The 27,668-nt window shown below is 40.7% G+C and overlaps 1 protein-coding gene across 1 annotated transcript in view; it reads left to right on the plus strand.

Moving 5' to 3' along the window:
* Nucleotides 1-16,677, plus strand: part of FAM76A (family with sequence similarity 76 member A) — a 31,234-nt gene extending 14,557 nt beyond the window's left edge. The window contains exons 6-9 of the mRNA XM_003415426.4: nucleotides 4,289-4,375; nucleotides 9,834-9,969; nucleotides 13,824-13,925; nucleotides 14,464-16,677. Coding sequence (XP_003415474.1) covers nucleotides 4,289-4,375; nucleotides 9,834-9,969; nucleotides 13,824-13,925; nucleotides 14,464-14,550 — 412 coding nt within the window. The 3' untranslated portion in view covers nucleotides 14,551-16,677. The remainder of the gene's footprint in view (nucleotides 1-4,288; nucleotides 4,376-9,833; nucleotides 9,970-13,823; nucleotides 13,926-14,463) is intronic.
* Nucleotides 16,678-27,668: the final 10,991 nt, after the last annotated feature.

A 27,668-nucleotide genomic window follows, 5' to 3' on the forward strand; every position in this document is an offset into this window, starting at 1 on the left:
CTAACTTTTATTTCTTTATATCACCTTGTCTTCCTCTCCATATGAAAGATCTATGACTACCTTTCTTAGTCCCTCTTTATTGTTTTAATGTTGTCTTCTTTTACATAATGACATCGCTGTTGCCCTGTTTTGAGCGTTTTTTTATCTTGATTTATTTTTGTGATTTCCCTATCAGAGTTGACATCTGATTGCTCTGTCCAGTGTTCTAGTCTTGGGTTGATATCTGATATTACTGATTTTCTAACCAGAGAACTCTCTTTAGCATTTCTTATAGTTTTGGTTTGGTTTTTAAAAATTCCTTAAACTTCTGTTTATCTGGTAATGTCCTAGTTTTGCCTTCATATTTGAGAGACAGTTTTGCTGGATATATGATTCTTGGCTGGCAATTTTTTTTCTTCAAGGCTTTATATAAGTCATCCCATTGCCTTCTTGCCTGCATAGTTTTTGCCAAGTAGTCCGAGCTTATTGACTCTCCTTTGTAGGTGACTTTTCGTTTATCCCTAGCTTCTCTTAAAATTCTCTCTTTATCTTTGGTTTGGCAAGTTTGATTATAATATGTCTTGGTGACTTTCTTTTCAGACCTACCTTATGTGGAGTTTGAGGAGCATCTCGGATAGATATCTTCACATCTTTCACGATATCAGGGAAGTTTTCTGCCAACAAATCTTCAGCAATTCTCTGTGTGTTTTCTGTTATCCCTCCCTGCTCTGGTACTCCAATCACTGGTAGGTTATTTCTCTTGATAGAGTCCCACATGATTCTTAGCGTTTCTTCATTTTTGAAAATTCTTTTATCTGATTTTTCTTCAGATATATTGGTGCTAAGTGCTTTATCTTCAGTCTCATCAATTCTGGCTTCTGCTTGCTCGATTCTGCTCCTCTGACTTTCTATTGAGCTGTCTAACTCTGTAATTTTATTGTTAATCTTCTGAATTTCTCATTGCTGTCTCTCTGTGGATTCTTGCAGCTTGTTAAATTTTTCATTATGTAATTAAATAACTTTTTTAATTTCTTCAACTGGTTCATCTGGTCCTTGGCTTGTTCTGCGTATGGCCTGATCTCCTTCCTGATATTGTTCCTGATGTCTTGAAGAGTTCTGTATATAATTTTGTATTCTGCATCTGCTATTTCTAGGAAGGCAGCTTCATCCAGAAGATCCCTTGATTCTTTGTTTTGGAAGCTTATTGAAATGATCATGGTCTGCTTCTTTATGTGGTTTGATATTGACTGTTGTTGCCGAGCCATCTATAAGTTACTGTATTAGTTTATGTTTGCTTACCGTATCCTACCTTCTTGCTTTATTTTGTTTTCATATGGCCAGATAGGTTGCTTGAGTGAGCTAGCTTGATTATTTTCACCTTTGAAGCTCTAACATCCTGTCACCCGATGGCTAGAGCTGTTACCAGGTATATGAGCCTAGGAGTCCATTCAGTTTTCTTGTATGGATTCAGCTCAGGTGTCCAGGTAGCTGGTCATCAAGTGTGTGGTCCAGGCTCTGTCCCACAGTCTTAGAGGGGCAGGAGTGATTGGTGTAGGTACCTCTATCTGGTTGCAGCAGGGGGTCACACTCTGAACAAGGCAGGGGGCTGACAACCATCCTCCAAGTATCTGTGAGGAAAGCGCATCCCTGTTCCCTAGAGCACACTGGTGGGTGGGTTCTGCAGATGGACCATGGGTACCCAGTGCTTTTGGTTGTAAGGACTGGGGGGTATCAGTTATCCTTGGATCCCTGTAGCGGGTGGTTAGGTGACCTGAGTGGAGCCGCCAGTCTTTAGGCCCCTGATGTGGGTAGGTGAGGACCTGCTTAATACACAAAGCAGTGTCAAACATCAAACACCCAACTCTCCACTGCACAGCTGAAACAGTTGCAGTCTGCTAACATGAACCTATTCTCCTGAAATAGGCCTGCACGGGTCCACGTAGCGGGGAAAGGTGTTCAAAGCTCACAGACTGTTCATGCCTGGACGGGAGACACTTCTGTCCTTAGCTCCCCAAGTCAGTGGAGCTGGCAGAGTATCTTTTTCCCCAGTTGTGAATTTATTCCTTCTCCGTGGCTGGGAGAATGACTCAGATCACTCAGCAGGACCTATCTCAGGCCCAGGGAAATCGACAGCCACTGAAGCCAGCTACGACACGGTAAAATATACGCAAGTACTTAGCTTTTGCCGAGAACGCCATTCTTCTCTGCTTCCGGAGGTGTGAGTAAGCTGTGTGTGGCTGGCTGTTTTTCCCTGAGGAAACTGTGGCTGAATGCTACTACCACCCCTTGCAGTCGCTCCCGGGAATGGTACCTGAGGTTTCCCACGATTCAGGCTCGGCAACTCCTCTCCTCTTCTGAAGTCTCTCCCTCCCCTTGCCACTCAGTCCATTTTCTAACTTTGCCTTTGATGTTCAGGGCTCCTAGATTTGTCATAAATATAATCATTTCACTTGTTTTTTCGGATCTCTGTTGTAAGAGGGTTCACTGGAAGCACCTGACTATTCTGCCACCTTGGCCCCGCCCCTGAAACCAACTCTTTAGACAAAGATTAGACTGAACTGTAAAATATAAAATTATACTTCTGAAGAATGTGCTTCTTAGTTCAAGTAGATTAAAACAAAAAACCAAACCCACTGCCAGTTCAAGTAGATACACAAGTCTAAATGGGCAGCTACTGACCAGAGGCGGGATGAGAAGGCAGAAAGGGACAAGAGCTGGTTGAGTGGACACGGGAAACCCGGGGTAAAAGGGGGAGTGTGCTGTCACATTAAAGGGATTGCAACTAGGGTCACGTAACAATATGTGTGTAAATTTTTGTATGAAAAACTAACTAGAGCTGGAAACTTTTACCTAAATCACAATTAAAAAAAAAAAAAAAAAGTCCAGGTAAGAGATGTTGAAATGAGAACATCAGCTGAGGCAATAACAGTGAGGATGAAAATGAGAAAAGGCAGATTCAGGAAGTTATTTTAGAGAGAGAATTACAAGAAACTTAAAATATTTGGTGAGCAGATAGATGGGCTAGAGCTGGGTGAGTCAAGGATAATTCTCAGGTTTCTTACTTGGGTCAATGGGTAGATTCTTAACTGAGGGAGAATATAGGAAGGGCAGATGAGAAGTTCAGTTTTGAAAAACTGAGCTTGCAGCACCTGGAAGGATTATTTTGTAGAGATTTAGCCTAGAACTCAGAAGAGGGTTGGGCAGGAGCAAGAAAATGGATGGGGTCATCAGAACATGGGCCACTGATAGCACATAAGAATCACTGGGAGTAGAGATTATTTAAAAGTGCAGATTCCTGGGACCCCACCCCAGAGTTTAGTACAATCTAGGATAGAGTTCAGGAATGTGCATTTTTTTATAAGCATCACAGATGATTCTGATGCAGGTGATCTGGAAAACAACATTTCCAACCACTATGATAGGGAGTTGTTAAAAGCATGGTCTTAGATGATATAACTTAGGCTGGAGGCTGAGAACACAACTCTAGAAGCACTCAATATTTTAAGAGGTGGACGGAGACTAAGCAGCAGCAGTTACAAAAGTAGGATGACCAAGTGAGCAGAAGATTTCAAGAAGGATGATGTGGTCAGTGGTATCAATATGAAAGAGAGGTCACATAAGATAAGGTGTAGAGCATCCTTTGGGTTTGGCATCTGGACATCCATCAGAATTGAAAGAGTTGCAGGTCACGGATAGGCTTTTAGCTTTTGTTTTGAGATCAGTTTTAGGGGATGCACGTGAGGATAAAACTCATTTTTAGTCTTGTGGGACTCAGATATCAATAGGTTCACAGAACAGTGAAGAACTAGACTAGGACTTCAAATACGTCCACCTGAAATCCAGTCCTAGCCCCATCACTGACCAGCTATGTGTCCTTGGGTAGGTCAGTTCACCTTGATGAGCCTCAGTTTCTGAAAAGTAGACATAATACCTTGGTGTTGCTTGCAGAATTACAAGATACATGTGGGACAATGAATGTCAAAAAAAAAAAAAAACCAAGTACTTTTTAAACTATGAGATTATATTTCTTACTAGATTTTTATTGACTCTGTTCTCATAGTTAGTAATAAAGCCAGGTAATATTTAGTTAAGACCAAGAATTTTTTTTTTCTTGTCCTGTGGAAACTAGCAACTCAGACATCCAGGGCCTATAAAATCAACACCTTGTTGGATTTTAATAATCAAAAATAATTGGCTCCTGCACAGAAGAACTGCTCTCTTACATTGGTCCCATCTGACAGACTTTCATTGTGATCTTTTATTATTTTTTGATTTCTAACGTGTGCCTTTCTATTTTTGTCTTTCAAAGCCAGAAAACACTTTCTACATCTTCAATCCAAAATGAAATCCCAAAGAAAAAGTCCAAGTTTGAGTCAATCACAACCAATGGAGACAGGTAAGCCAAGTTGGAATGTGTGTGCACATGCTTCTGCTTGAAATGTACACGCAGTTCCTGAGACAGGAGGACATTTTAAGGTGTGCCTTGGAACTAGTCAGTGGCTGTCTGCAAACCTCCTGTGGGTGCTACACCCGCCACTTGATAGCTATAAACAAGTATTCCTGAATTTTGTTTATACATCAAATTTCGTCATTAAAAGACAATAACTTATAACCAGATTTGATAGCAGTTGAATTCTGCAGTTCCCAAAATAGCTTCCCCACACTAGTTCTAAGACGTCAACAGCTGGACGCTTTTCACTGTGATCTGTTCTTCTAGCCTGCACCAGGCAGGGCAGGAGTCGGTCTCGGGAGGCAGAGCAGAGACAAGGTGGAGCGAAGGCAGTGTTGCCCTGTCTGTGAGGAATAATCGTGCTTCCTTAGCATTGAGAAAGACAGAGCAGTGTAGACGCCGGATCAGAAAACAATGAGATGCATTTAAATGTTTTCCTTGTAAGCCTGTCTAAATGCATATTTTTATTCCTCGCTCTCCTCTCTCTTTCTCAGCAATGTTTCCTCTTACGAACTGCTTTGTCCTAATATCCAGGGTGCCCCGTCCAGGTTGGTGCAGTGGGCTGCTTCCCAACAGAGTCTTGGGACCAACCATTTTCCTGTTCCTCCAGGCCCGGGCATCCTGGAGTGAGACCACCTGACATTCTCTTCCCTAAAATCCTTGGAATCATCTCCATTTGGGAAACCCCTCTTTCATGGTTTCCCTCCCAGACAGTGGTGAATATGGGAGTAGACCCCATATGGACTTAACCAGGGCTGAATTTTGTTTATTTAGAGAAGTACAAAATGTCTGTGAAGTTCACCTTTTTTCCATTAACTTGATTTCAGATCCCACAAGGTGTCTTCTTGATGACTAGTTGGTTGATTTTAAACTTTTTGAATTGAACCTTCTGGAAATGTGTGATTTAGATATTCAGATTACATAGAGGAAGGAGCTATAAAGACCATGTCTCTGATCAGCTGTACTGTTTCTCTGGGCAGCTGGTCTGGCCATTCTGAAGGAAGTAGATGGGGGACAGGTTGTCCCATGACCACTTCCAGGGTGTGCTTCTGCCAAAACCAGTTCAGTGAGTGAGCCTTTCTGATGCCCTGCTTTATGAAGGCCTCAGCTAAGATCTAGGGCCTGAAAGAGTCATCATTTCTGTTTTGTATTTATTTACGACCCAAGCTATTTGGACCACCTGGAAAAAGCTCATTCGTAGCACTTAGTTTAACCAACCAGTCCTTGTAAAGGTTACTGTCTATTAGCTTATTTTATTTTTGAGATACTGCTGCTATTCTTGCTGTCCATTGCTGTGGATATACCAAGCTAAAGCTCAAGCTTTCTGTTCAGACTATTTGGTTACATCCAGTCACCACCCATGAGAATTTTCCTCAAGTAGCTGATTCTTGGTTACTTAGGTATATGGTCTCCCATAATGTCCTCCGAAAAAGATGTGAAAAGATCATTTTCTTGAAATGTACATACTAATGTTTTAAAGTAACTTACACTTTTAATTTGAAAATTTGGAAAATGTTTTTTGCTGCCACAAAAATTATTTTCATACATATACAAGTTCCATTTGAATCTTCCTGCATTAGCAGTTTTAACAGTCCAGTCCATTTGTTTGCATTTCCATTCTGTTCGATGTTCACAGCATGAGGTCAATTATATTTTTTCTATCCTTTTTACTTTTTGTGTGTTTTCCTGCTTTTCATTCACTTTGAAAAAAGCATCCTGACAATCCTTTGTTTGACAGTCCTTTTTAATGTCTAGTAAATCAAAAAATTTTTATTGAATATTTATTTTGACTTCTGTACCAGTTGTTATCAGTCTTGTTTCCAAAATATCTTGTTGTAGCTGCCTCATAGTTTTTAGCCAATCACATTATTTACTTTCCAGGCCTCCCTTTGAAAATGTTGAGATACTTTTTAATTTATGCTCTTATTCTTTCATTTTTATTTCTTCATGTCTTCTGCAAGTTGTTCCCTAATATCTTTCCACAGACCTTTTTATACTACCACATTCTCCTCTCTCACTTATTTCTTAATATTGAGGCATATTTGATTATTTCTCCTCTTCCTCTTCTTTATCCATTAGCCTTCCCTGTCATACAGATAGAACACTTTGTCTTAACTTTCTCTAATGGTTTTGAATTTATAAGATGCCTTGCTTAGTCTTTTTACCTATTTTTTAGTATCCTGCAAAATCTACCTGGAAACCCTGGTGGTGCAGTGGTTAAGAGCTATGGCTGCTAACCGAAAGGTCAGCAGTTCGAATCCACCAGGTGCTCCTTGGAAACCCTGTGAGGTAGTTCTACTCTGTCCTATAGGATCGCTATGAGTCAGAATCAACTCGACGGCAACGGGTCTGGTTTTTTAGGAGCCCTGGTGGTGCAGTGGTTAAGAGATCAGCTGCCATCCAATAGGTGGGCAGTTGGAATCCACTAGCTGCTCCTTGGAAACCCTATAGGGCAGTTAGATCTGCTCTGTCCTGTAGGGTCGCTGTGATTCAGAATTGACCTGACGGCAGTGAGACAAAATCCACAGCCTTTCTGTCAGTGTTTTCTAGTTTGTTGTAACAAAAACTTTTCAATTTGAGAAGAATCTGGGTTCATTTCTAGCCTTCCCTGAGCACATACACTGGCTGTTTTTTTTTTAATTGTGTTTTAGGTAGAAGTTTACAGCTCAAATTAATTTCTCATGCAAAAATTTATAAACATATTGTTATGTGACACTAGGTTACAATCCCTGTAATGTGACAGCACACTCCCCCTTTCCACCCCGAATTTTCTGTGTCCATCCAACCAGCTCCTGTCCCTTTCTGCCTTCTCTCCTGCCTCCAGGTAGGAGCTGCCTGTTTAGACTCCTGTATTTACTTGAACTAAGAAGCATGTTCTTCACAGGTGTTATTTTATGGTTTTTTTTTTTTTTTTTCAGTCCGGCGTAGTCTGTCTGAAGAGTGGGTTTTAGGAATGGTTTTAGTTGTGGGTTAACAGAGCACCTGGGGGCCATGGCTTTGAGGGTTCCTCCAGTCACAGTCGTATTATTAAGTCTGATCTTTTTAGGTGAATTCAAGTTCTGCACTACTCTTCCCCTGCTCCGTCAGGAACTCCCTGTTGTGTTCCCTATCAGGGCGGTCATTGGTGGTAGCACTGGCTGCTTTTTAGTCATATTTGTCTGTTGTTCCATAAGGCAATACAAATACAATCTCAACAGTGGGTGGTGCCCACGCACACCTTGTGGTTCGTTGTTTCTAAAGGACATTCTTTTCTCTGTATTTTATTTTAATCTCCTTTGGATTATGCCTGAGAGATTAGACTTGCCGTGTGGCCGTTGAGGACAATCCCAGGACCAATGGGTAGGAACGACAGGGGTACAGGTTTTGATTCAACCTGAGGAAGATTGTTCTTATAATAAAAGCTTTTGGAAAAGACAGTAAACTTCCTGGAGAAGCGTTGAGTTCCCTGTCATTGGAAATGTTTGAAAAGAAACAGGATTTGATTTTCTGCCTTCCTAACATCTTCTTGTATTTTGATTCCCAGCAGCCCTTATTGAACCAGGAGTTAGAGAGTTAAAGAGGTCTGACCCTAACAAAGGATAAAAAAAACAAAAGCAAAAAACCAACCCAACCCCTTGCTGTCCAGTCGATTCTGACTCATTGTGACCCCTACAGGACAGAGTAGAACTGCCCCATAGGGTTCCCAAGGAGCGGTTGGTGGATTTGAACTGCTGACCTTTGGTTAGCAGCTGAGCTCTTAACCATTCCACCACCAGGGCTCCAGGACTAATTTAGTCCAACAATTTCTTGGTGTAGGGGCAGAGCCCTCTCTCAAGAAGCAGGGAAAGCAGGGCATTAGGAGCTTTGGGGACAACAAGAAGTTCCTCCCGTTACTCCATTAATCACAGTAGTTAAGGATTTAAATAGGCTCTTTTGGGTTGAGGGAAGACAGTCCCTTGGGGAGTATTGAAACATATAAGGCTGTAGATGTCGGGGCACTTCCAGATCCAGCTCAGTGGAGCCTATCATGGGCCCTTTCCATTGTTCTCTTTCTCCTGCATGTTTTCTTTGAATTATTTTGCATTTTCTTTTGTTTTCCGGTAATTCTGCATATTCATCAGTTATGAAAGTATTGATTTATCTCTTCACCTGACCTTCTTCTCATATGATCCATGCAGACTGAGGGGGAGTATTCTTGTCAATGAACTACTGCTTCCACTTCTAGCCATAGAACTGTTTGACTTGATAACTATGAGGAAGTATAGTCCAGTCGTTAGACTTGCTGTTTGAAGTTTCTATCTGTATAGAGAAATCCTAGTTATTAGATGTGGTTTAAGATGTAGGAAAGAACCAACAGCAAGGGGAAACTATGAGCCAGTGCTTTGTTGGTATTAGGAGCTGGAAGTCAGTATTTCAGTATCTGTTTAGAAAAAGCCATTAGGTTTGTGTTGTAAAGGTTGCCCTGAGAAAAGTAGAGAGCTTCCTTTGGGAAGTTTCAAGAGAAGGGCAGGGTTTGACCCTCCAGGCCAAGGTTGTTTTGGGTCTGAGATACCTCTGAGCAGATAGTGAAAGCTATAGATCCTTACCCCGGAAAACACCCATTGTACATATAATTTCAGGGATTCACAGATTTCCTGAAACTGGTCCCAGTTAAGAGACTCTACCAAAAGGATATATGCGGAGTTCACTAGTCAGTTTGACAAAATGGAGTGCTCACACTACTGGAAGGAAATCTGTTGAAAACCCAGGTGCTGATGTGACGCTGGAGTTTGCTACCTTCTTGTTCCTTTCCCAACTGTCACAGAATTCTTGATACTGAAAATGACAGCAGGCAAAATGTAGTGTAGGGTACGTTGGCCTCCTTCTTATGAAATTTAGTCTCTATCATTTTAAAAAAAGACTGCTCCTGGGATGGAATGCAGTAGCTCTTCAGCAGCGGCACCAGATCTCAGCGCTTGGAGCGTGGAGAAGACAGAGAGCCGAAAGATGAGCTCTGTGGGGAGTGGTAAAGAAAAATGCCTGAGCTTGCAGTTAATACTTCATCCAGAAGTCTAGGGAAATTATCTAATCACAAATTAAGATTGTCTCTTCTGTGAATCACTGGGGGTCTTCAATGAACCTGAAACAGAATATCCTCAGCTCTTGTGATGTGTCATTTATTTTAGTCCTGAATGTGAGAGAAGATGCTGCAGGAATGTTACTGGGTTGTGGTTTTGGTTAGGCAGAGTTATCTGATGACCACCGTACAAGTGCAGGTAACAAATACTGTTGAGTTTGGCATGTATGGGGCATTGTGCTTGATGCTGGGAATTCACATAATTGCTTCTGGCCTTGAGAAGCTCACAGTCAAGTGGCCAAGATGCATCCTCAGGTGAAAGTTTCTCCATCCAAGTTATGATTTTTTCCCCTCCATTTTTCCAACCAGCTTTTCCCCAGACCTGGCTCTGGACTCACCAGGCACTGACCACTTTGTTATCATCGCCCAACTAAAGGAAGAAGTGGCCACTCTGAAGAAAATGCTGCATCAAAAGGATCAAATGATTTTAGAGAAAGAGAAGAAGGTATGGTTTAGTTAATGCATGTCAGACTAGAATGATGCAAGGGTAAGATAGTGGTATGGGACACGATGCTAACTCTTTTTAACTGATATTTGTTAGGTATTTAACTATTGGTGCTTGGGGAAAGAAGTCCCATGGCAAGGTTGGAATATCCTGGGAGAGGCTACCTGCCAAGATGACTTATGGGATGGCATTACCTTGTCGAATCCACTTCAGTCAAATGGGTTCAGAAAGTGGATTTTTCTCAGCATTTAGAGGGAGCTTCTACTTCTCAGGGAGGATTCATGTTAACCAAGTTTACAGAGACAATTGTATAAAACCGCAATTCAGAGTGGGGAACATAACAGAATACTACTCATCTCATCATGGGCTGCCTTTTGGAAGCCAGGTTGTAACCAGAAGGTTGCTGAATGAGCGTGGAGTTCAGGATAAGAGAAAGTAGTTATGTAATTGGAATGTTTAATGCTCTTAGGCTGAGAATCTGATGCCTCCATCTCTGTAATTGGGATGGCCATGTCTGTGGGACAGTAATACTCAAAGTATGTGGACCAGGCCTCCGTCTTCCCTGGACAGTGCTCAGGTGGGCCCTGCTCCCTGACTTCTGTCACTTTGCCTCCATTGCCAACAACTCCCTTCCTGAATGACTAGCTCTTTAAACATGTTACTCTCTTCAGCGGAGTCTTATTCTAGTCTGAGAGACATTCTCTGTCTTCAAGGGAACTTTTTACATCTTTGTTCTGATTTATGTCTATTGTTTATCTTATTTTCATGGTCTTGGAGAGAGTATCTCATTTTTGCCTTAATATATTAATAACAATAACAATCATAGCTAACTTTCATTTGATACTCACTACTCACCTGGCTCCATTCTAAGTACTTCATATGTATTAACTCATTTATCCTCATAACAACCTCTTGAGGTAGGATTATTATTATCATCATGTCATAGTTGAAGAATTGCCCCAATATTCTTCTTGTTAGGGCTCCAGTCCCAAGTTCAGAATGCTGTGATTCATTCTGAATGGCTAACAAAACATATGTTAAAGACTTAACATGCATCCTTTCCATCTAATTTTCTACCTCATTTTACAGGTAAGAAAACAGATCCAAAAAGGTTAAATAATATGTTCAAATCACACAGCTACTAAGTGACAGAGCAAAGGAATGAACCCACATCTTTCTGACTCTACCATTTTTTCTAGTGTGCTCTGCTTCCTCCTGCCAGTAATGTGGAGAGTCATGGAAGAGACCCTTATTCTTTCTACATTACTACATGCCTGTCAGATGAAAGTGGACCCAAGTATATTCTCTTCATGGACTAGATTAGAATGGCACTTAAAAGGATTTTTGCAAAATAGAGATAAAACAAGCACTTGTTCCTACCGTTTTGCAAAGTTACAGTTTTAAAAGGAGCAAAAACAAATAGATTGTTTCTCATAGCTTCTAAGATCAAGGTCTTAGAACCTTGGCTTGGGACACAGGCTCTTCTGTGTCATGCCTGCCTGTCTCTAGCCTCATCTTCTGCCGCTCTACACACTCATCAGTCATTGGAACAATCTCTCAGTTTTCTCTACCTGTGCTGTTCTCTTTGCTTGGATGCTCTTCTTACCTCATGTGGCCAGTTGCTACTTGTACCTCAAAACTCAGCTCACACCACCTTTTAGGTTTAGATGTCCTTCTCTGTGCTCCGTTAATAGCATAGTCAACAGGAGGAGACCTGGGGTCTGAATCCCAGCTCTGCCACTTGCTAATGCTATGTATGATTTTGGCCATGTCACTTAGTGCTCTCTAAGCTTCGGTTTTCCCATTTATAAAATGGGAAGGATAGAATTACCCCATGGGGTTGTCATAGCAGTTGAATGAAATAATATCACCAAAACAGTTTGCTTGGAGTATGGTAAAGTTTCAGTAAATGACACCAGCTATGATTCTATGGCTTCTCTCAAAATATCAATCACATTGTGTTACAGTCATTGATTTATTTGGAGGTGAGTAGAGGATCATTGGCATGTAGTAAATATATGAGGAACTTTTATGCACTGCTGGTGGGAGTGTAAAATGGTACAATCACTATGGAAGATGATGTGGCACCTCCTTAAAAAGCTAGAAATAGAAATACCATATGATTGAGCAATCCCATTCGCAGGAATATATCCTAGAGAAATAAGAGCTGTTACACAAATAGATACATGCACCCCCATGTTCATTGCAGCATTATTCACAATAGCAAAAAGATGGAAACAACCTAAGTTCCCATCAACAGATGAATGGATAAACAAATTGTGGTACATATATACAATGGAATACTACACAGCAATAAAGAACAATGATGAATCTGTGAAACATCTCATAACATGGATGAATCTGGAGGGCATTACGCTGAGTGAAATAAATCAATCACAAAAGGACAAATATTGTATGAGACCGCTATTATAAAAGCCCAAGAAAAGTTTTACACACAGGAAAAAAAACAATCTTTGATGATTACAAGGGAGTAGAGGGTTTGGGAGAGGAAATCCCTAACTAGATAGTAGGCAAATGTTAACTTGATGAAGAGAAAGACAACATACCGTATAGGGGAAGTCAGTACAACTTAACCAAGGTAAAGTCATACAGGCTCCCTAGACACATCCAAACACCTTGAGGGACTGAGTTACTGGGGCTGAGGGTTGGGGACCTTGGTCTCAGGGGACATCTAGGTCGATTGGCATAACATAGTTCGTAAAGAAAATGTTGTACATCCTAGTTTAGTGAGTAGTGACTGGGGTCCTAAAAGCTTGTGAGAGGCCATCTAAATACATCTATTGGTCTCAGTACATTTGGAGCAAAGGAAAATGAAGAAAACCAAAGACACAAGGAAAATATTAGTATAAAGAACTAATGGACCACATGAATCACAGCCTCCACCAGCCTGAGTCCAGAAAAACTAGATGGTGCTTGGCTACCACCAACAATCACACTGACGGATCACCGTAGAGGGTCCCAAGCAGAGTGGGAGAAAAATGTAGAACAAAATTCAAACTTACCAAAAAGTCCAGACTTACTGGTCTGATGATGACTGGAGCAACTCCTGAGACTGTGGCCACCAGACACCTTGCTAGTTTAAAACGGAAGCTACTCCTGAAGTCTACCTTTCAGCCAATGCCAAACATTGGACAGTCCTATAAAACAAACAATAACACATGCTGAGGAATGTGCTTCTTAGTTCGGTCAAGTATATGGGACCAAAAGGGCAACACCTGCCCAAAAGCAAAGACGAGAAGGCAGGAAGGGACAGGAAAGCTGGACGAATGGACCATGAAGAACCCAGGGTGGAAACGGAAAGGTGAAGAGTACTGACACATTGCGGGGATTACAACTAATGTCATGAAACAATTTGTTTTAAAAATTTTTGAGTGGAAAACTAAGAAAAAAAGTATGTGTGTATATATATATGGAAACCCTGGTGGTATAGTGGTTAAGTGCTACGGCTTCTAACCAAAGGGTTGGCAGTTCGAATCCTCCAGGTGCTTCTTGGAAACTCTATGGGCAGTTCTACTCTGTCCTACCAGGTTGCTATGAGTCGGAATCGACTCGATGGTGCTGGGTATGGTTTTGGTGTACATATATATGAAATCTTTTAAAACTTGCTAGTGGTTGTTAACCATTAGAAATGCTACTTAAAGGTTTTGTGTAATTGTCAGGAAATTTTTAGGAAAAATAGGATATAGAACTCCTTGGCTTTGATTGAGTTGTGGATCTATAGGAGAGCCCAGGATTTCATTAATTCAGCAAGGGGGCATTTAGCTCTCTGATATCAAAACATTTTATTCATTGCACAGGAATTTCTTTTGGTCACTCTGCTTTTCTTCCTTCAGATTACAGAGTTGAAGGCTGATTTTCAGTACCAGGAATCTCAGATGAGAGCCAAAATGAACCAGATGGAGAAAACCCACAAAGAAGTTACTGAACAATTGCAGGTAACTGCTTATTTTATGTGGCAGTTCTCGTGTATTTAGCTGGTGGTATTTTAAATGAGCATCTCTTAGATGTTTTTTTTTTCTCTCAAAGTATTGAAAGACCACATCAATCTACCTTGTAGTATACTTTTATTGTTTCACTCTCGGATGTGTCATGATTTTTTTTTTCCTTCAAAAACAGTAGAATTATTAAATGTGTTCTTTGATTTTTGTGTAAACCAGGTGTGATTCCAGATGTCTAAATTATAAATTTTGTTCATCCAGCACACTGAGGCACTCCATGGCTTGCTTGTGTTGCATGAAGCATCCTTTTGTAATGGCGGGTCCCAAGAGATTGAAGTACACCGATTAACCTCCAGTAAACGGTCTTTTGTTTTTTTCTTTTCCTGAACCAAGCCAAGTGCCAGGTGTTTTTACCTCTAGAATTTTGGTCAGCTCTTAGTGATCCTCTTTCTTGTCTGCCTTAGCATCTGCACTTATTCTACATGAAAAATATGTCCTAAGCTGTTAAAACCTCCTTCTTGCACTGATACTGTAGGCCAAAAACCGAGAACTTCTGAAGCAGGCAGCTGCCTTGTCCAAGAGCAAGAAGTCGGAGAAGTCCGGAGCTATAACTTCTCCATGAAAGACCACCAGGAGGCTCTCCAGCAACAGCAGATGGAGTGCCGGTTTCGGGTTGGAGACCTGGCTGTGCTCTGGGAATTGCAAGCTTTCTTTAGAAATCTCTATTTTATTACGGTTATCTTCTTTGTGTGATTGCAGTGGACTGACTGAATGGAAACACCTGGTTCGTGTTGTGTTATGACCGCATGCTTGAGTGTTTGGGGTTTTAATCTCTCTTTCTCTCTCTCCCTCTCTTGGTACTACTCTTTGTTTTTTGTGGTGGTCACTGCTCAGTGTTACGTGCAGCATAATTTATCCCCCATCACTGTATCTTGCCATACCTGTGAGCAAACATTTTGGCATTAATTACATATCACTGCCACCCTCTGAACGGCTAAAACTGCCACCTTAAGACTTGGTAAAATGGGAGAGGCTTTCTCTCTCCAATAAACCTTTTGCTTCAGGGTCTACTCGGGTTTTTTTCCAGGTATATTATGTATGAACTTTGTACTATGTATAGCCAGAGTTTTATTTATTTTTTAAAAAAGAAACTTTTTCTCAATAAAGGAATAATGGTAGCCTAGCTAGTTCTTCTTGTAAAAGTGATGCCTCTTCAAAAAAACAGTCCTACTCTCCAGCTTTTAGTAAGAATCAGATCTTTCCTTTCTTGTTACCTTGGAGTCTGAAAAACTGATTGCTAAGGTGAAATAATTCAATGCGTAAGTATGGAGTTAAGTGCCTTTTGGAGGGTTTCTTGGAAGAGCATTTAAGGAGATACTTACGGGAGGTAGCAAAGATTTGAACGGTTTGTCTTTTTAAGTAAAGGCAGAAAGAAAGGTTGTCCAGGTTGTACTGGACACTTCCCCACCCCTTTCTTGTTTTATGTAATTGATTTTAAATTCTCACACTGCCACTTCCTTTTTTACAAAAAAATACCCTTTACTTATATTATATTGCTTATCTTACTGGGTGATTGTCAGCATTTTTTTATACGAGCAGATTGAAAATGGGGTATTATTTGAACTACAGAGCATTTCTGCAGTCAGGACAAGCTGCTCAATATGGACTCTGAGTCTGATTGAGAGAAATGATACCACTTTACTTTCTCCTCATGCCTCACCCGCCCCAGCCTTCACACTCCCTGCGTTTAATGGAAATGTATTGAAAACAGGCGCTTCTCAGGAACAGCTTGGCCTCAGCCAGAATTGTGTGTGCCCTGTCTTCCCTCCCTAGCCTCTGTCAATAGGCACGTGGATTTGCTTTTCTAGAAGAAGGGGATAGATTTACATTTCTAGCCATACACTCAGGTCCTCTGTTTGATGTTTGTAAAAAAATAAGCCCAGGTTAGGGATGTGTAGTATGCCATGAAACATAGCAAAACCAACTCCCTTGGAATCATTAACCGGGAGGGTACTAGAGCTAATCATGAAGGCAGATGAAGCTTGTACCTCAGCCTACCAAAATTGTAGCAGGAAGTTTAACTTGCTAGGCATTTCCTAGAAGCAAAATGCTCTATCGTTTGTGATAGCATTCTCACAAGTGGAACCATGCACATAATTGGACAGAGATCTGGAAATGGATGGCTTCCTTTTGAAAAGAGGAACAATGGACCATGTTGCTTATATATCACCCTAGTAGGGAATGTCATTTTCCCTTCCGAGCAAGGGAAACAGCAGTGCTAAATCATTTTGTAACTTTTTGAATGAGAAACTTTTAGGTAACGATCAACTGTCAGATAATATTTTTCAGATATATTTGCATTGAGTCTGGGGAAAAGATTGTGAAAAAAATGACAGGGGTTTTTTTTCTTTTGAAAGGCTGAGAAATTCTGTTAAATGAAATATGACAATGTAAACATATACTTCGTTTTATACTAAATCTTTTTTTAATGTCTTGGCATTTAATATAAAGCAAATCCACACATTTTCTAACTTTCCATAAGTTCCAAAAAGGGAAGGAAGAGACCTCAGTCTTGAAATTTTGGTTTCTAAAAATCATGGCACTGTTTTACTATGAAACTGAGTGGGTAATTTTGGTAACACTTTTTGTTTCTTTGTATGTTTGTAACAATGAACATTTTAAAACAGGAATGTTTTGGTTTGTACAGACTTTGACAAATGTGTGTTAATAAAAATTCATATTGACTCAAGTATGACTGTTGGATTTTATTTTTAATTATTTTTTACTAGTTCACCAATAGGCATATTCCATTATTCCCCTCAACCTGGAAAATAGTTGGTCTTGTTTGTAAAAAACCAAAACCAAACCCAGTGCCACTGAGTCCATTCTGACTCATAGCAACCCTCTAGGACAGAGTAGAACTGCCCCATAGGGTTTCCAAGGCTGTAAATCTTACTTTTTCCCGTGGAGTGACTGGTGGATTGGAACCACCAACCTTTCTGTTAGCAGCCAAGTGCTTAACCACTGCACCACCAGGGCTCCTGTCTTGTTTGTAGACTTAAAAAATTGAAAGCCTAACTAGGCTAATAGGGAGTTTCATATTCATAAGAGAATAAACTTTTTATCTCTTATTTATTCAACTTAAATTCTTATTTCGTGATAGGCACTGAGCTAGGCAATGGGGATATACCAAAACCAAGCCCCTTGCCATTGAGACAATTCCAATTCATGGCGACCCTATAGGACAGAGTAGAACTGCCCCATAGGGTTTCCAAGGAGCACCTGGTGGATTTGAACTGTCAGCCTTTTGGTTAGCAGCTGTAGCATGTAACCACTGCGCCACTAGGGTTTCCAGTGAACAAAACCCACAAAGTTACTGTCCTCGTGGAGCTTCCATTTAGTGGAAAATAGGGCAACTTCGATGTTTCTTGGTTTTATATTTACCATTATTATTCAGAAAATAATATACGTTAAATCTTTCTAAGGTATGAGTGAAGGCTCTTTGAAATGCCATCATCTCAAAAGGAGGAGTGGGATGTATTAGCATGAAACCCTTGGGATAGTAGGTTTTAACTTAGAAACCAGGTGCCTTTCAGACTGTCACATCCTGCAACATCCTATTCTAAAAACTCAAAGACTATTTTTCTGAATAAATTAGAGGTAGTTTTTTTTTCTGGACTATGTTTATAACTACCTTTATTGTGTGAATTAGTTTATCCATTTATTCAGCATTAAAAACCACTGTGTTGTGTTTTCGTTGTTAGGTACCATCAAGTCAGTTCCAACTCATAGCGACCCTTTGTACAACAGAATGAAACACTGCCCAGTCCTGTGCCATCCTCATAATCCTTGTTATGCTTGAGCCCGTTGTTACAGTCACTGTTTCAATCCATCTTGCTGAGGGTCTTCCTCTTTTTTGCTGACCCTCTACCAGCATGATGTCCTTCTCCAGGAACTGATCCCTCCTGATAATATGTCCAAAGTATGTGAGACATAGTCTCTCCATCCCTGCTTCTAAGGAGCATTCCGATTGTACTTCTTCTAAGACATACTTGTTCATTCTTTTGGCAGTCCACAGTGTATTCAATATTCTTCATCAACACCACAATTCAAAGGCATCAATTCCTCAGTTGTCCTTATTCATCATCCAGCTTTCGCATGCATATGAGGCAAATGAAAACCCCATGCTTGGGTCAGGTACACCTTAGTCTTCAAGGTGACATCTTTGCTTTTTTAACACTTTAAAGAGGTCTTTTGCAGCAGATTTGCCCAACACAAAGCGTTGTTGGATTTCTTGACTGCTGCTTCCATGGGTGTTGGTTGTGGATCCAAGTAAAATGAAATCCTCGATAATGTCAATCTTTTCTACATTTATTATGATGTTGCTTAATGGTCCAGTTCTGAGGATTTTTGTTTTCTTTATGTTGAGGCATAGTCCATACTGAAGGCTGTGGTCTTTGATCTTCATCACTAAGTGCTTCAAGTCCTCTTCACTTTCAGCAAGAAAGGTTGTGTCATCTGCATAAAGCAGGTTGTTAATGAGTCTTCCTCCAGTCTTGATGCCCCGTTCTTTATATAATCCAGCTTCTTGGGTGAAAGGATACAACCCTGAAACACACCTTTCCTGACTTTAAACCATGCAGTATTCTCTTGTTCTGTTTGAATGACTACCTCTTGATCTATGTACAGTTTCCTCATGAGCATAATTAAGTGTTCTGGAATTCCCACACTTTGCAATGTTATCTATAATTTGTTTTGATCTACACAGTTGAATGCCTTTGCTTAGTCAATAAAACACAGGTCAACATCTTTCTGGTATTCTCTGCTTTACCCAGATTCCATCTGACATTAGCAATGATACCCCTGGTTCCACACCCTCTTCTGAATCTGGCTTGAATTTCTGGCAGTTTCCTGTCGATACACTGCTGCAGCCACTTTTGAATCATCTTAAGCAAAATTTTACTTCCATGTGATATTAATGATATTGTTCGATAATTTCCGAATTCGCTTGAATCACCTTTCTTGGGAATAGGCATAAACATGGCTCCCTTCTAGTTGGTTAGCCGGGTTGCTGTCTTCCAAATTTATTGGCATAGATGAGTGAGCACTTGCAGTGCTGCATCTGTTTGTTGAAACATCTCAATTGGTATTCTGTCAATTCCTAGAGCCTTTTTTTTTTTTTTTTCCAATGCCTTCAGTGCAGCTCGGACTTCTTCCTTTGACACCATCGGTTCCTGGTCATACGCTACCTACTGAAATGTTTGAACGTTGACAAATTCTTTTTGGTACAGCGACTCTGTGTATTTCTTCCATTTTCTTTGGATGCTTCTTGCATTTAGTATTTTCCCCATAGAATCCTTCAATATTGCAACTCTAAGGTTGAATTTTTTCTTCAGTTCTTCCAGCTCGAGAAATGCCGAGCGTGTTCTTCCCTTTTGGTTTTCTATCTCCTGATCTTTGCACATGTCATTTAACACTTTACTTTGTCTTCTTGAGCCGTCCTTTGAAATCTTCTGTTCAGCTATTTTACTTCATTGTTTCTTCTTTTCACTTTAGCTACTCAGCGTAAAAGAACGAGTTTCAGGGTCTCTTCTCACATCCATTTTGGTCTCTTTTTTTTTTTTCCTGTTTTTGAATGACCTCTTGCTTTCTTCATGTATGACGTCCTTGATGTCATTCTGCAACTCATCTGGTCTTTGGTCATTAGTGTTCAACACGTCAAATCTATGTTTGAGATGGTCTCTAAATTCAGGTGGGATATATATAGTCAAGGTTGCACTTTGGCTCTTGTGGACTTGTTCTAATATTCTTCAATTTCAACTTGAACTTGCATATGAGCAATTGATGGTCTGTTCTGAAGTTGGCCACTGGCCTAATTTTGACTGATGATATTGAGTTTTTCCATAGTCTCTTTCCACAGATATATTCCATCTAGCGAGGTCCACGTGTATAGTTGCCCTTTACGTTGTTGAAAAAAGGTTTTCTCAATGAAGAAGTCATTGGTCTTGCAAAATTCTATCATGTGATCTCTGGATTGTTTTTATAACCAAGACCATATTTTCCAACTACTGATCCTTCTTCTTTGCTTCCAACTTTTACGTTCCAATCACCAGTAATTATCAGTGCATCCTGATAAGCTGTCAGTTTGTCATACTGTGGGGGCTTGCGTGTTGCTGTGATGCTGGAAGCTATGCCACCAGTATTCAAATGCCAGTTAGGTCACCCATGGCAGACAGGTTTCAGTTGAGCTTCCAGACTAAGACAGACTAAGAAGAAAAGGATTAGCCAGTGAAAACCTTATGAATAGAAGCAGAACGTTGTCTGATAAATAGTGCCAGAAGATGAGCCCTCAGGTTGGAAGGCACTCAAAATACAACTGGGGAAGAGCTGCCTACTCAGAGTTGACTTTAATGAAGGCAGATGGAATCAACCTTTCAGGACCTTCGCTTGCTGATGTGGCATGACTCAAAATGAGAAGAAACAGCGGCAAACACCCATTAATAATCAGAATGTGGAATGTATGAAGTATGAATCTAGGAAAATCAGAAATCATCAAAAACGGAATGCATAAACATTGCTATCCTAGGCATTAGTGACCTGAAATGGACTGGTATTGGCCATTTTGAATAGGACAATCATATGGTCTATTATGCCGGGAATGACAACTTGAAGAGGAATGGCATTGCATTCATCGTCAAAAAGAACATTTCAAGATCTACACTGTCAGTGATAGGATAAGGAAGATCAGTTAATATAACTGTTACTCAAACTTACGTACCAACCACTAAGGCCAGAGATGAAGAAATTGAAGATTTTTATCAATTTCTACAATCTGAAATTGATTAAACATGCAATCAGGATACACTGATAATTCCTGAAAAACCACCGTAAGGGAAGAATATAGAAGAAACAGATAAAAACATCATCTAGTTCTTCAGGAAGCTCTTCAACCACTCTAAATAACCATCAAGTTAGCAGACTATCCTTTGCAGTTTAAGACCGTATAATACAAGCAGTATAGCTATCTTGAACTGACAGCCAGCTCAGGGACCTTGGAGGAGGGGCTTTGCTCAGGAAGGCCAAAACTGTCAGGAGTTAACAGGGTGTTGTGGTTACTTCTGTGTAACAAATTATCCCAAATTTTAGTGGCTTAAAACAACCATTTTAATATGCCAGTGGTCTCTGTGGGTCAAGAATTTGCAGGGGACAGTGGGGATGATGTCTGGGTCCTCAACTGGGAAAATTGAAAAGCTGAGGGTGACTTAATGGAGCTGGAATCACCTCTTGAAGGCTCTGTTGACTTACATCTCTGGTGCCTGGGCTGGGATGACTCGAAGTCTAGCAATGGTGACTGGAGTGCCTATATGTGGCCTTTCCATATAGTTCTGCTTCCTCCAGCATGGTGGCCTTGAGGTGTTCAGACTTGTTACATGGTAGCTCAAGACTCCAAGCACACGTGTTCCAGTTAACAGAGCTGAGGCTGTATTACATCTTATGACCTGGCCTCAGAAGTCACATAACCTCACTTCCATGGTACTCTATTGGTCAAAACAGTGAGAAGCATCAAGGGCAGGGGACATAAATCCCTTCTCTTGATGGGAGGGTAACAAAGTAGAACATGTGGGATGGAAGCTATTGTGGTGGCCATCATTAGACAGTCTATTCTGCCACACATGGCACAGAGGCAAGACAGCAAGGCAGAAGCGGCAATATCTTTTATGAAAGCTTCAGAAGTCGGACTTGGTGATGTCTGCAATATCCTGTTGGTTACAGAGGTCAAATCACCTGCACTATTCAATGTGGGAGGAGATCACACAGGCACATTAATACCAGGAGGTGAGAATCAGTGGGGCCTCTTGGAGACTGGTTGCCACATTTACCTTTGTTGTTACTGTTGTTGTTAGGTGCTGTCGAGTCGGTTCTGACTCATAGCAACCCTATGCACAACAGAACGAAACACTGCCCGGTCCTGAGCCATCCTTACAATTGTTGTTATGCTTGAGCTCATTGTTGCAGCCACTGTGTCAATCCACCTCGCTGAGGGTCTTCCTCTTTTCCACTGACCCTGTACTCTGCCAAGCATGATGTCCTTCTCCAGGGATCGATCCCTCCTGACAGCGTGTCCAAAGTATGTAAGACGCAGTCTCGCCATCCTTGCCTCTAAGGAGCATTCTGGCCGCACCTCTTCCACGACAGATTTGTTCATTCTTTTGGCAGTCCATGGTATATTCGATATTCTTCGCCAACACCACAATTCAAAGGCGTCAACTCTTCTTCAGTCTTCCTTATTCATTGTCCAGCTTTCACACGCATATGATGTGATTGAAAATACCATGGCTTGGATCAGGTGCACCTTAGTCTTCAGGGTGACATCTTTGCTCTTCAACACTGTGAAGAGGTCCTTTGCAGCAGATTTACCCAATGCAATGCGTCTTTTGATTTCTTGACTGCTGCTTCCATGGCTGTTGATTGTGGATCCAAGTAAAACGAAATCCTTGACTGCTTCAGTCTTTTCTCCGTTTATCATGATGTTGCTCATTGGTCCAGTTGTGAGGATTTTTGTTTTCTTTATGTTGAGGTGTAATCCCTACTGAAGGCTGTGGTCTTTGATCTTCAATAATAAGTGCTTCAAGTCCTCTTCACTTTCAGCAAGCAAGGTTGTGTCATCTGCATAACACAGGTTGTTAATGAGTCTTCCTCCAATCCTGATGCCCCGTTCTTCATATGGTCCAGCTTCTCAGATTATTTGTTCAGCATACAGATTAAATAGGCATGGTGAAAGAATACAACCCTGATGCACACCTTTCCTGACTTTAAACCAATCAGTATCCCCTTGTTCTGTCCGAACAACTGCCTCTTGATCTATGTAAAGGTTCCTCATGAGCATAATTAAGTGTTCTGGAATTCCCATTCTTCGCAGTGTTATCCATAGTTTGTTATGATCCACACAGTCGAATGCCTTTGCATAGGACCTATGTTTTTAAGTAACTAACCACTGCGAACTTCTGGATTTTGAAGGCAGGAATAAAAAGTGTCATTTTGGGGGAAAGTACTTCATATTTCTTAGCTGTTACTTAAATCAATGACTTCTTTGCTTACCTGTGCTTGCCAGGTTGCCCTTGCAGCAGATTATCAACTCTACTTGAAAAGTAAGATGGTGTCATGTGGTGGTAGAGGTCTTTAGAACACTTCTTGGCACATAGTACAGTTTCCATTTTCTAAGCTATTGTCATCCATGACTTACACAGAATCAATCTTTTCTGGTTCCTGAGAGATAAGACAGAGTAGAACTTCCCCATAGAGTTTCCAAGGAGCACCTGGTGGATTCAAACTGCTGATCTTTTGGTTAGCAGCCATAGCTCTTAATCACTATACCACCAGGGTTTCTGAAAAGGTGATTGACATGGATTGAATTATGTCCCCCCAAAACTGTGTGTATCAACTTTGTTAGGCCATGATGCCCAGTATTCTGTGGACGTCCTTCATTTTGTGATGTAGTTTTATGTTAAAAGGATTAGGGTGGGATTGTAATACCACCCTTACCCAGGCCAGATCCATGATCCAGTGTAAACGGAGTTTTCCTGGGGTGTGGCCTGCGCCACCTTTTATCTCTCAAGAGATAAAAGGGAAGGGAAGCAGGCAGAGAGTTGGGGACCTCATACCACCAAGAAAGCAGTGCCAGGAGCAGAGCACTTCCTTTGGACCAGGGGTCTCTGCAACTGAGAAGCTCCTCGACCATGGGAAGATTGAGGACAAGGACTTTCCTCCAGAGCCAATAGAGAGAGAGCCTTCCCCTGGAGCTGACACTCTGAATTTGGACTTTTAGCCTTACTTTACTGTGGGGAAATAAATTGTTCTTTGTTAAAGCCATCCACTTGTGGTATTTCTGTTATAGCAGTTTATCACTGTACCACTGTCTAGGTAACTAAGACAGTGGTACAGTGATAAATTAGAATGAACAGGTACATTCACTTGGTTTTTGCTTCCAAAGTTACTTCTATCCCAAGATAACTTCTGGCCACCAGAACGTTTATGGAATCTACAACTTCTGCACCTTTTTTTTTTTCAACTCCAGATTACCTACCTCATGCACGCCACTTTACTGCACTGATAGCTAGAATGGCATTTTTTTTTTAGTTAGGTTTATTAAATATAATTTGCATACAGTAAAGTTATTCTTTTTAGTGTACAGATCGATGAGTTTTGGCAAATGTATGCAGTTGCCTAATCACCCACACAATCAAGATATGCAACATTACCATTACCCCAAGAAGTTCCCTTGTATCCTTTGTAGTTGATACCCTTACCCCAACTCCAGCTTCAGACAACCATTAATCTCATTTCTGTCTCTTCTTTGCCTATTCCAGAATGTCATATAAATGGAGTGGTACAATATGTAGCCTTCTGGGCCTGGCTACTTTCACTTAGCATAACACTTTTGAGATTCAGCCACGTGTTTGCATGTATCAGTGGTTCATCCCATGCTTCAGTACTTTGTTCCTTTTTATAGCTGAATAGTTTTCTATTGTATGGATGTACCATAATTTGTTTATCTTTTCAGTAGCTGATGGACATTTGAGTTGTTTCCAGTTTTGGGTTATTATAAACAAAGCAGCCTTAAATGTTTGCACACAGGTAGTTGTATGGACATGTGTAGTAAAACCTCTGAAAGCCAGAACCTGTGTAAAGCAGAAACCTGTTAGAGAGGGAAAACTAAAATATTTTCCACTAAAACAAGCGATAGAAAAGTGGTAAGACTGCACCCTGTCGAAGTCAGAAAACTTGTGAGATCTGGAAAAACAGGGCAGTCAGGTCGAGTTCCCTGCTCTCAGAGGTTTCACTGTATTTTTATTTCTCTTGGGTAAATACCTAGGAGTAGGATTGCTGAATTATTGGGTTGTAAAATAAGTTTATGTTTAACTTTATAAGAAACTGCCAGACTTCTGAAGTGGCAAGTACCATTTTGCATTCCCACCAGCAATGTATGATAGACCGCTAATTTTAGTGCAGTCTTTTTTGCAATCTAAGTGAATTCCTCCACTGACCCCCCTCCTCTACGATTCAGGAAGCTCATCATACTGGTGATAAGAATGCTTTATGTTTAAAATACGAAACTTATTTATTGAAGTGCACACAGAAAAGGGCACACTTCACAAGTGTCTGGCGATGGATTTTCACAAAGTAAACACATCCGTATAACCACCACCTAGATAAAGAAACCAGCATTCTAGAAGCCCACCTCATGTGTCCATTCCTAGTCATTCCTTCTTTTCTCAAAGGTACAATTCTGACTTTTAATAATATAGCTTAATTTTTCCCAGGTTTGAACTTAATAAAAATGGAATGACGTAGCATGTACTTATTTTGTGTCTGGCTTCTTTGGCTACACATTATGTTTGGGAGAGGCCATCCACATTATTCACATCGTGGTAGGTTATTTATTATTTATTTATTTTGCTCTGTAGTTCCACAATTTACCCATCCTGCTGTTGATGGAAATTTGGGTGGTTTCCACTTTGGAATTATTAAAAATAAGTGCTGCTATGACCTTATTCATAATAACCCCAAACTGGAAATAGCCCAAATATCCATCAATAAGAGAATGAATAATCAAATTGTTGTATATTTATGTAATGAAATACTACTCAGCAATAAAAAGGACCAAACCACAGATAGATGCAACATCATGGATAAATCTCAAAAACAGCTTGTTAAGTGAAACAAGCCAAACACTAAATAATACATACAGTACGATTCCATTTCTGTAATCCAAGAATACACAAAGTTAATTTGTAGTGATAAAAATCAGAAGATGATTTCTGAGCACGAGGGGAACCGTTTGGAAAGAAGCATGATTTGAGGGAATTTTCTGGGGTGATGACGGGAAAGTTCTATATCTTTGTTTGGGCAGCAGCTACCTGAGTGTATACAAGTATCAAAACTCATTGAATTGAACACTTATTATCTGTGCATTGTATTCTATGTCAGTCATAACTCAATAAAAATTAAAGACAGGAAAAACGTTCTCAGTCCTAGACATTTAGAAAAATTTTTTTCTTATTTTTATTGTGGTTTAAGTGAAAGTTCACTAATCAAGTCAGTCTGTCATACAAAAATGTATATACACCTTGCTATATATTCCTAGTTGCTCTCCCCCTAATGAGACAGCACACTCCTTCTCTCCACTCTCTATTTCGTGTCCATCTGGCCAGATTCTCACCCCCTCTGCCCTCCTGTCTCCATTCCAGACAGGAGATGCGAACATAGTCTCATGTGTCTACTTGATCCGAGAAGCTCACTTCTCACCAGTATCATTTTCTATCTGATAAAAAAAAAAAAATGATAGTCCAGTCCAATTCCTGTCTGAAGAGTTGGCTTTGGAAATGGTTCCTGTCTTGGGCTAATAGAAGGTCTGGGGACCATGACCTCTGGGGTCCTTCTAGTCTCAGTCAGACCATTAAGTCTGGTCTTTTTGCAAGAATTTTAGGTCTGCATCCCACTGCTCTCGTGCTCCTTCAGGGGTTCTTTGTTCTGTTCCCTGTCAGGGCAGTCATCAGCTGTAGCCCGGCATCATCTAGTTCTTCAGGTCTCAGGCATGTAGTCACTGGTTTATGTGGCCCTTTCTGTCTCTTGGGCTCATAAATACCTTGTGTCTGGTGTTCTTCATTCCTGTTTGCTCCAGGTGGATTGAGACCAATTGATATATCTTAGATGCCCGCTTGCTGGTGTTTAAGACCCCAGATGCCACTCTCCGAAGTGGGATGCAGAATGTCTTCTTAACAGATTTCATTATGCCCGTTGACCTAGGTGTCCCCGGAAACCATGGTCCCCAAACCCCCGCCCCTGCTACGCTGGCCTTCGAAGTGTTCAGTTTATTCAGGAAACTGCTTTTGGTTTAGTCCAGTTGCCTAAGACATTTTTTAAATGCTGCTATGAGCGTTCTTATACCTGGTTTTTGGAACACATATGTATGGATTTCTGTTGCATATATAATTAGAAGTAGACTTTCTGGGTCATAGGTTATGTACGAGTCCTGGCTCTGCCACTTAACAACTGTATGACCTTGGGCAAATACCCATAACCTCTAGAGAATACCAGTTTCCTTGTCTGTACCAAGGAGCTAATCTTGCCTTCCTGAGTGTCAACTTGAAAAACTGTTTTTGTTAATTAACACAAGGACAGAGTGCTGAGAAACCTTATTTTCTAAAATCAGATTTTCAGAAAATTTGCTGTTTGAAATTATATAAGAATGGAACATTCTACTCTTGCTTTGAGAACCTGGGTTACTTTGACAGGGAGAAGCAGTTTCAATTTCCAACCCAGGTGCAGAGCTTCAGATAAGGGATTTCCAGATACAACATTCCACATTTATCTTCACATTGTAGTTTCCAAGGAAACAGGATTCCCAAGCCTTTGAGTTAGTTCAGGCCTGATGTCAATCCTATTATACATAGCCTGGGTGTGCTTTGAGGCTATCAAAATACTGCTTCTTTTACGTTTTACCTACCCTCCATCTTTCCCTCAAAGCCTAGAATAACTAACTCTGTCTCTTCCTGTGCTTGATGAGATGTTCCAGGATCCACTTGTTTTACAGTCTCCCTGGCTGCAGCAAGTTAATAAGCTTAATTTTGTCAGACCACAGATGGTCTTTACCTTGGGGATTAGCAATAATGTATGTAAAATGTGTGCACATTGCTTGGCGCCTAATAGGTATTTAAGAAATGGTAGTTATTTTTATTA

The sequence above is a fragment of the Loxodonta africana genome, chromosome 3 (assembly GCF_030014295.1).
Source record: "Loxodonta africana isolate mLoxAfr1 chromosome 3, mLoxAfr1.hap2, whole genome shotgun sequence".
Classification (NCBI taxonomy): domain Eukaryota; kingdom Metazoa; phylum Chordata; class Mammalia; order Proboscidea; family Elephantidae; genus Loxodonta; species Loxodonta africana.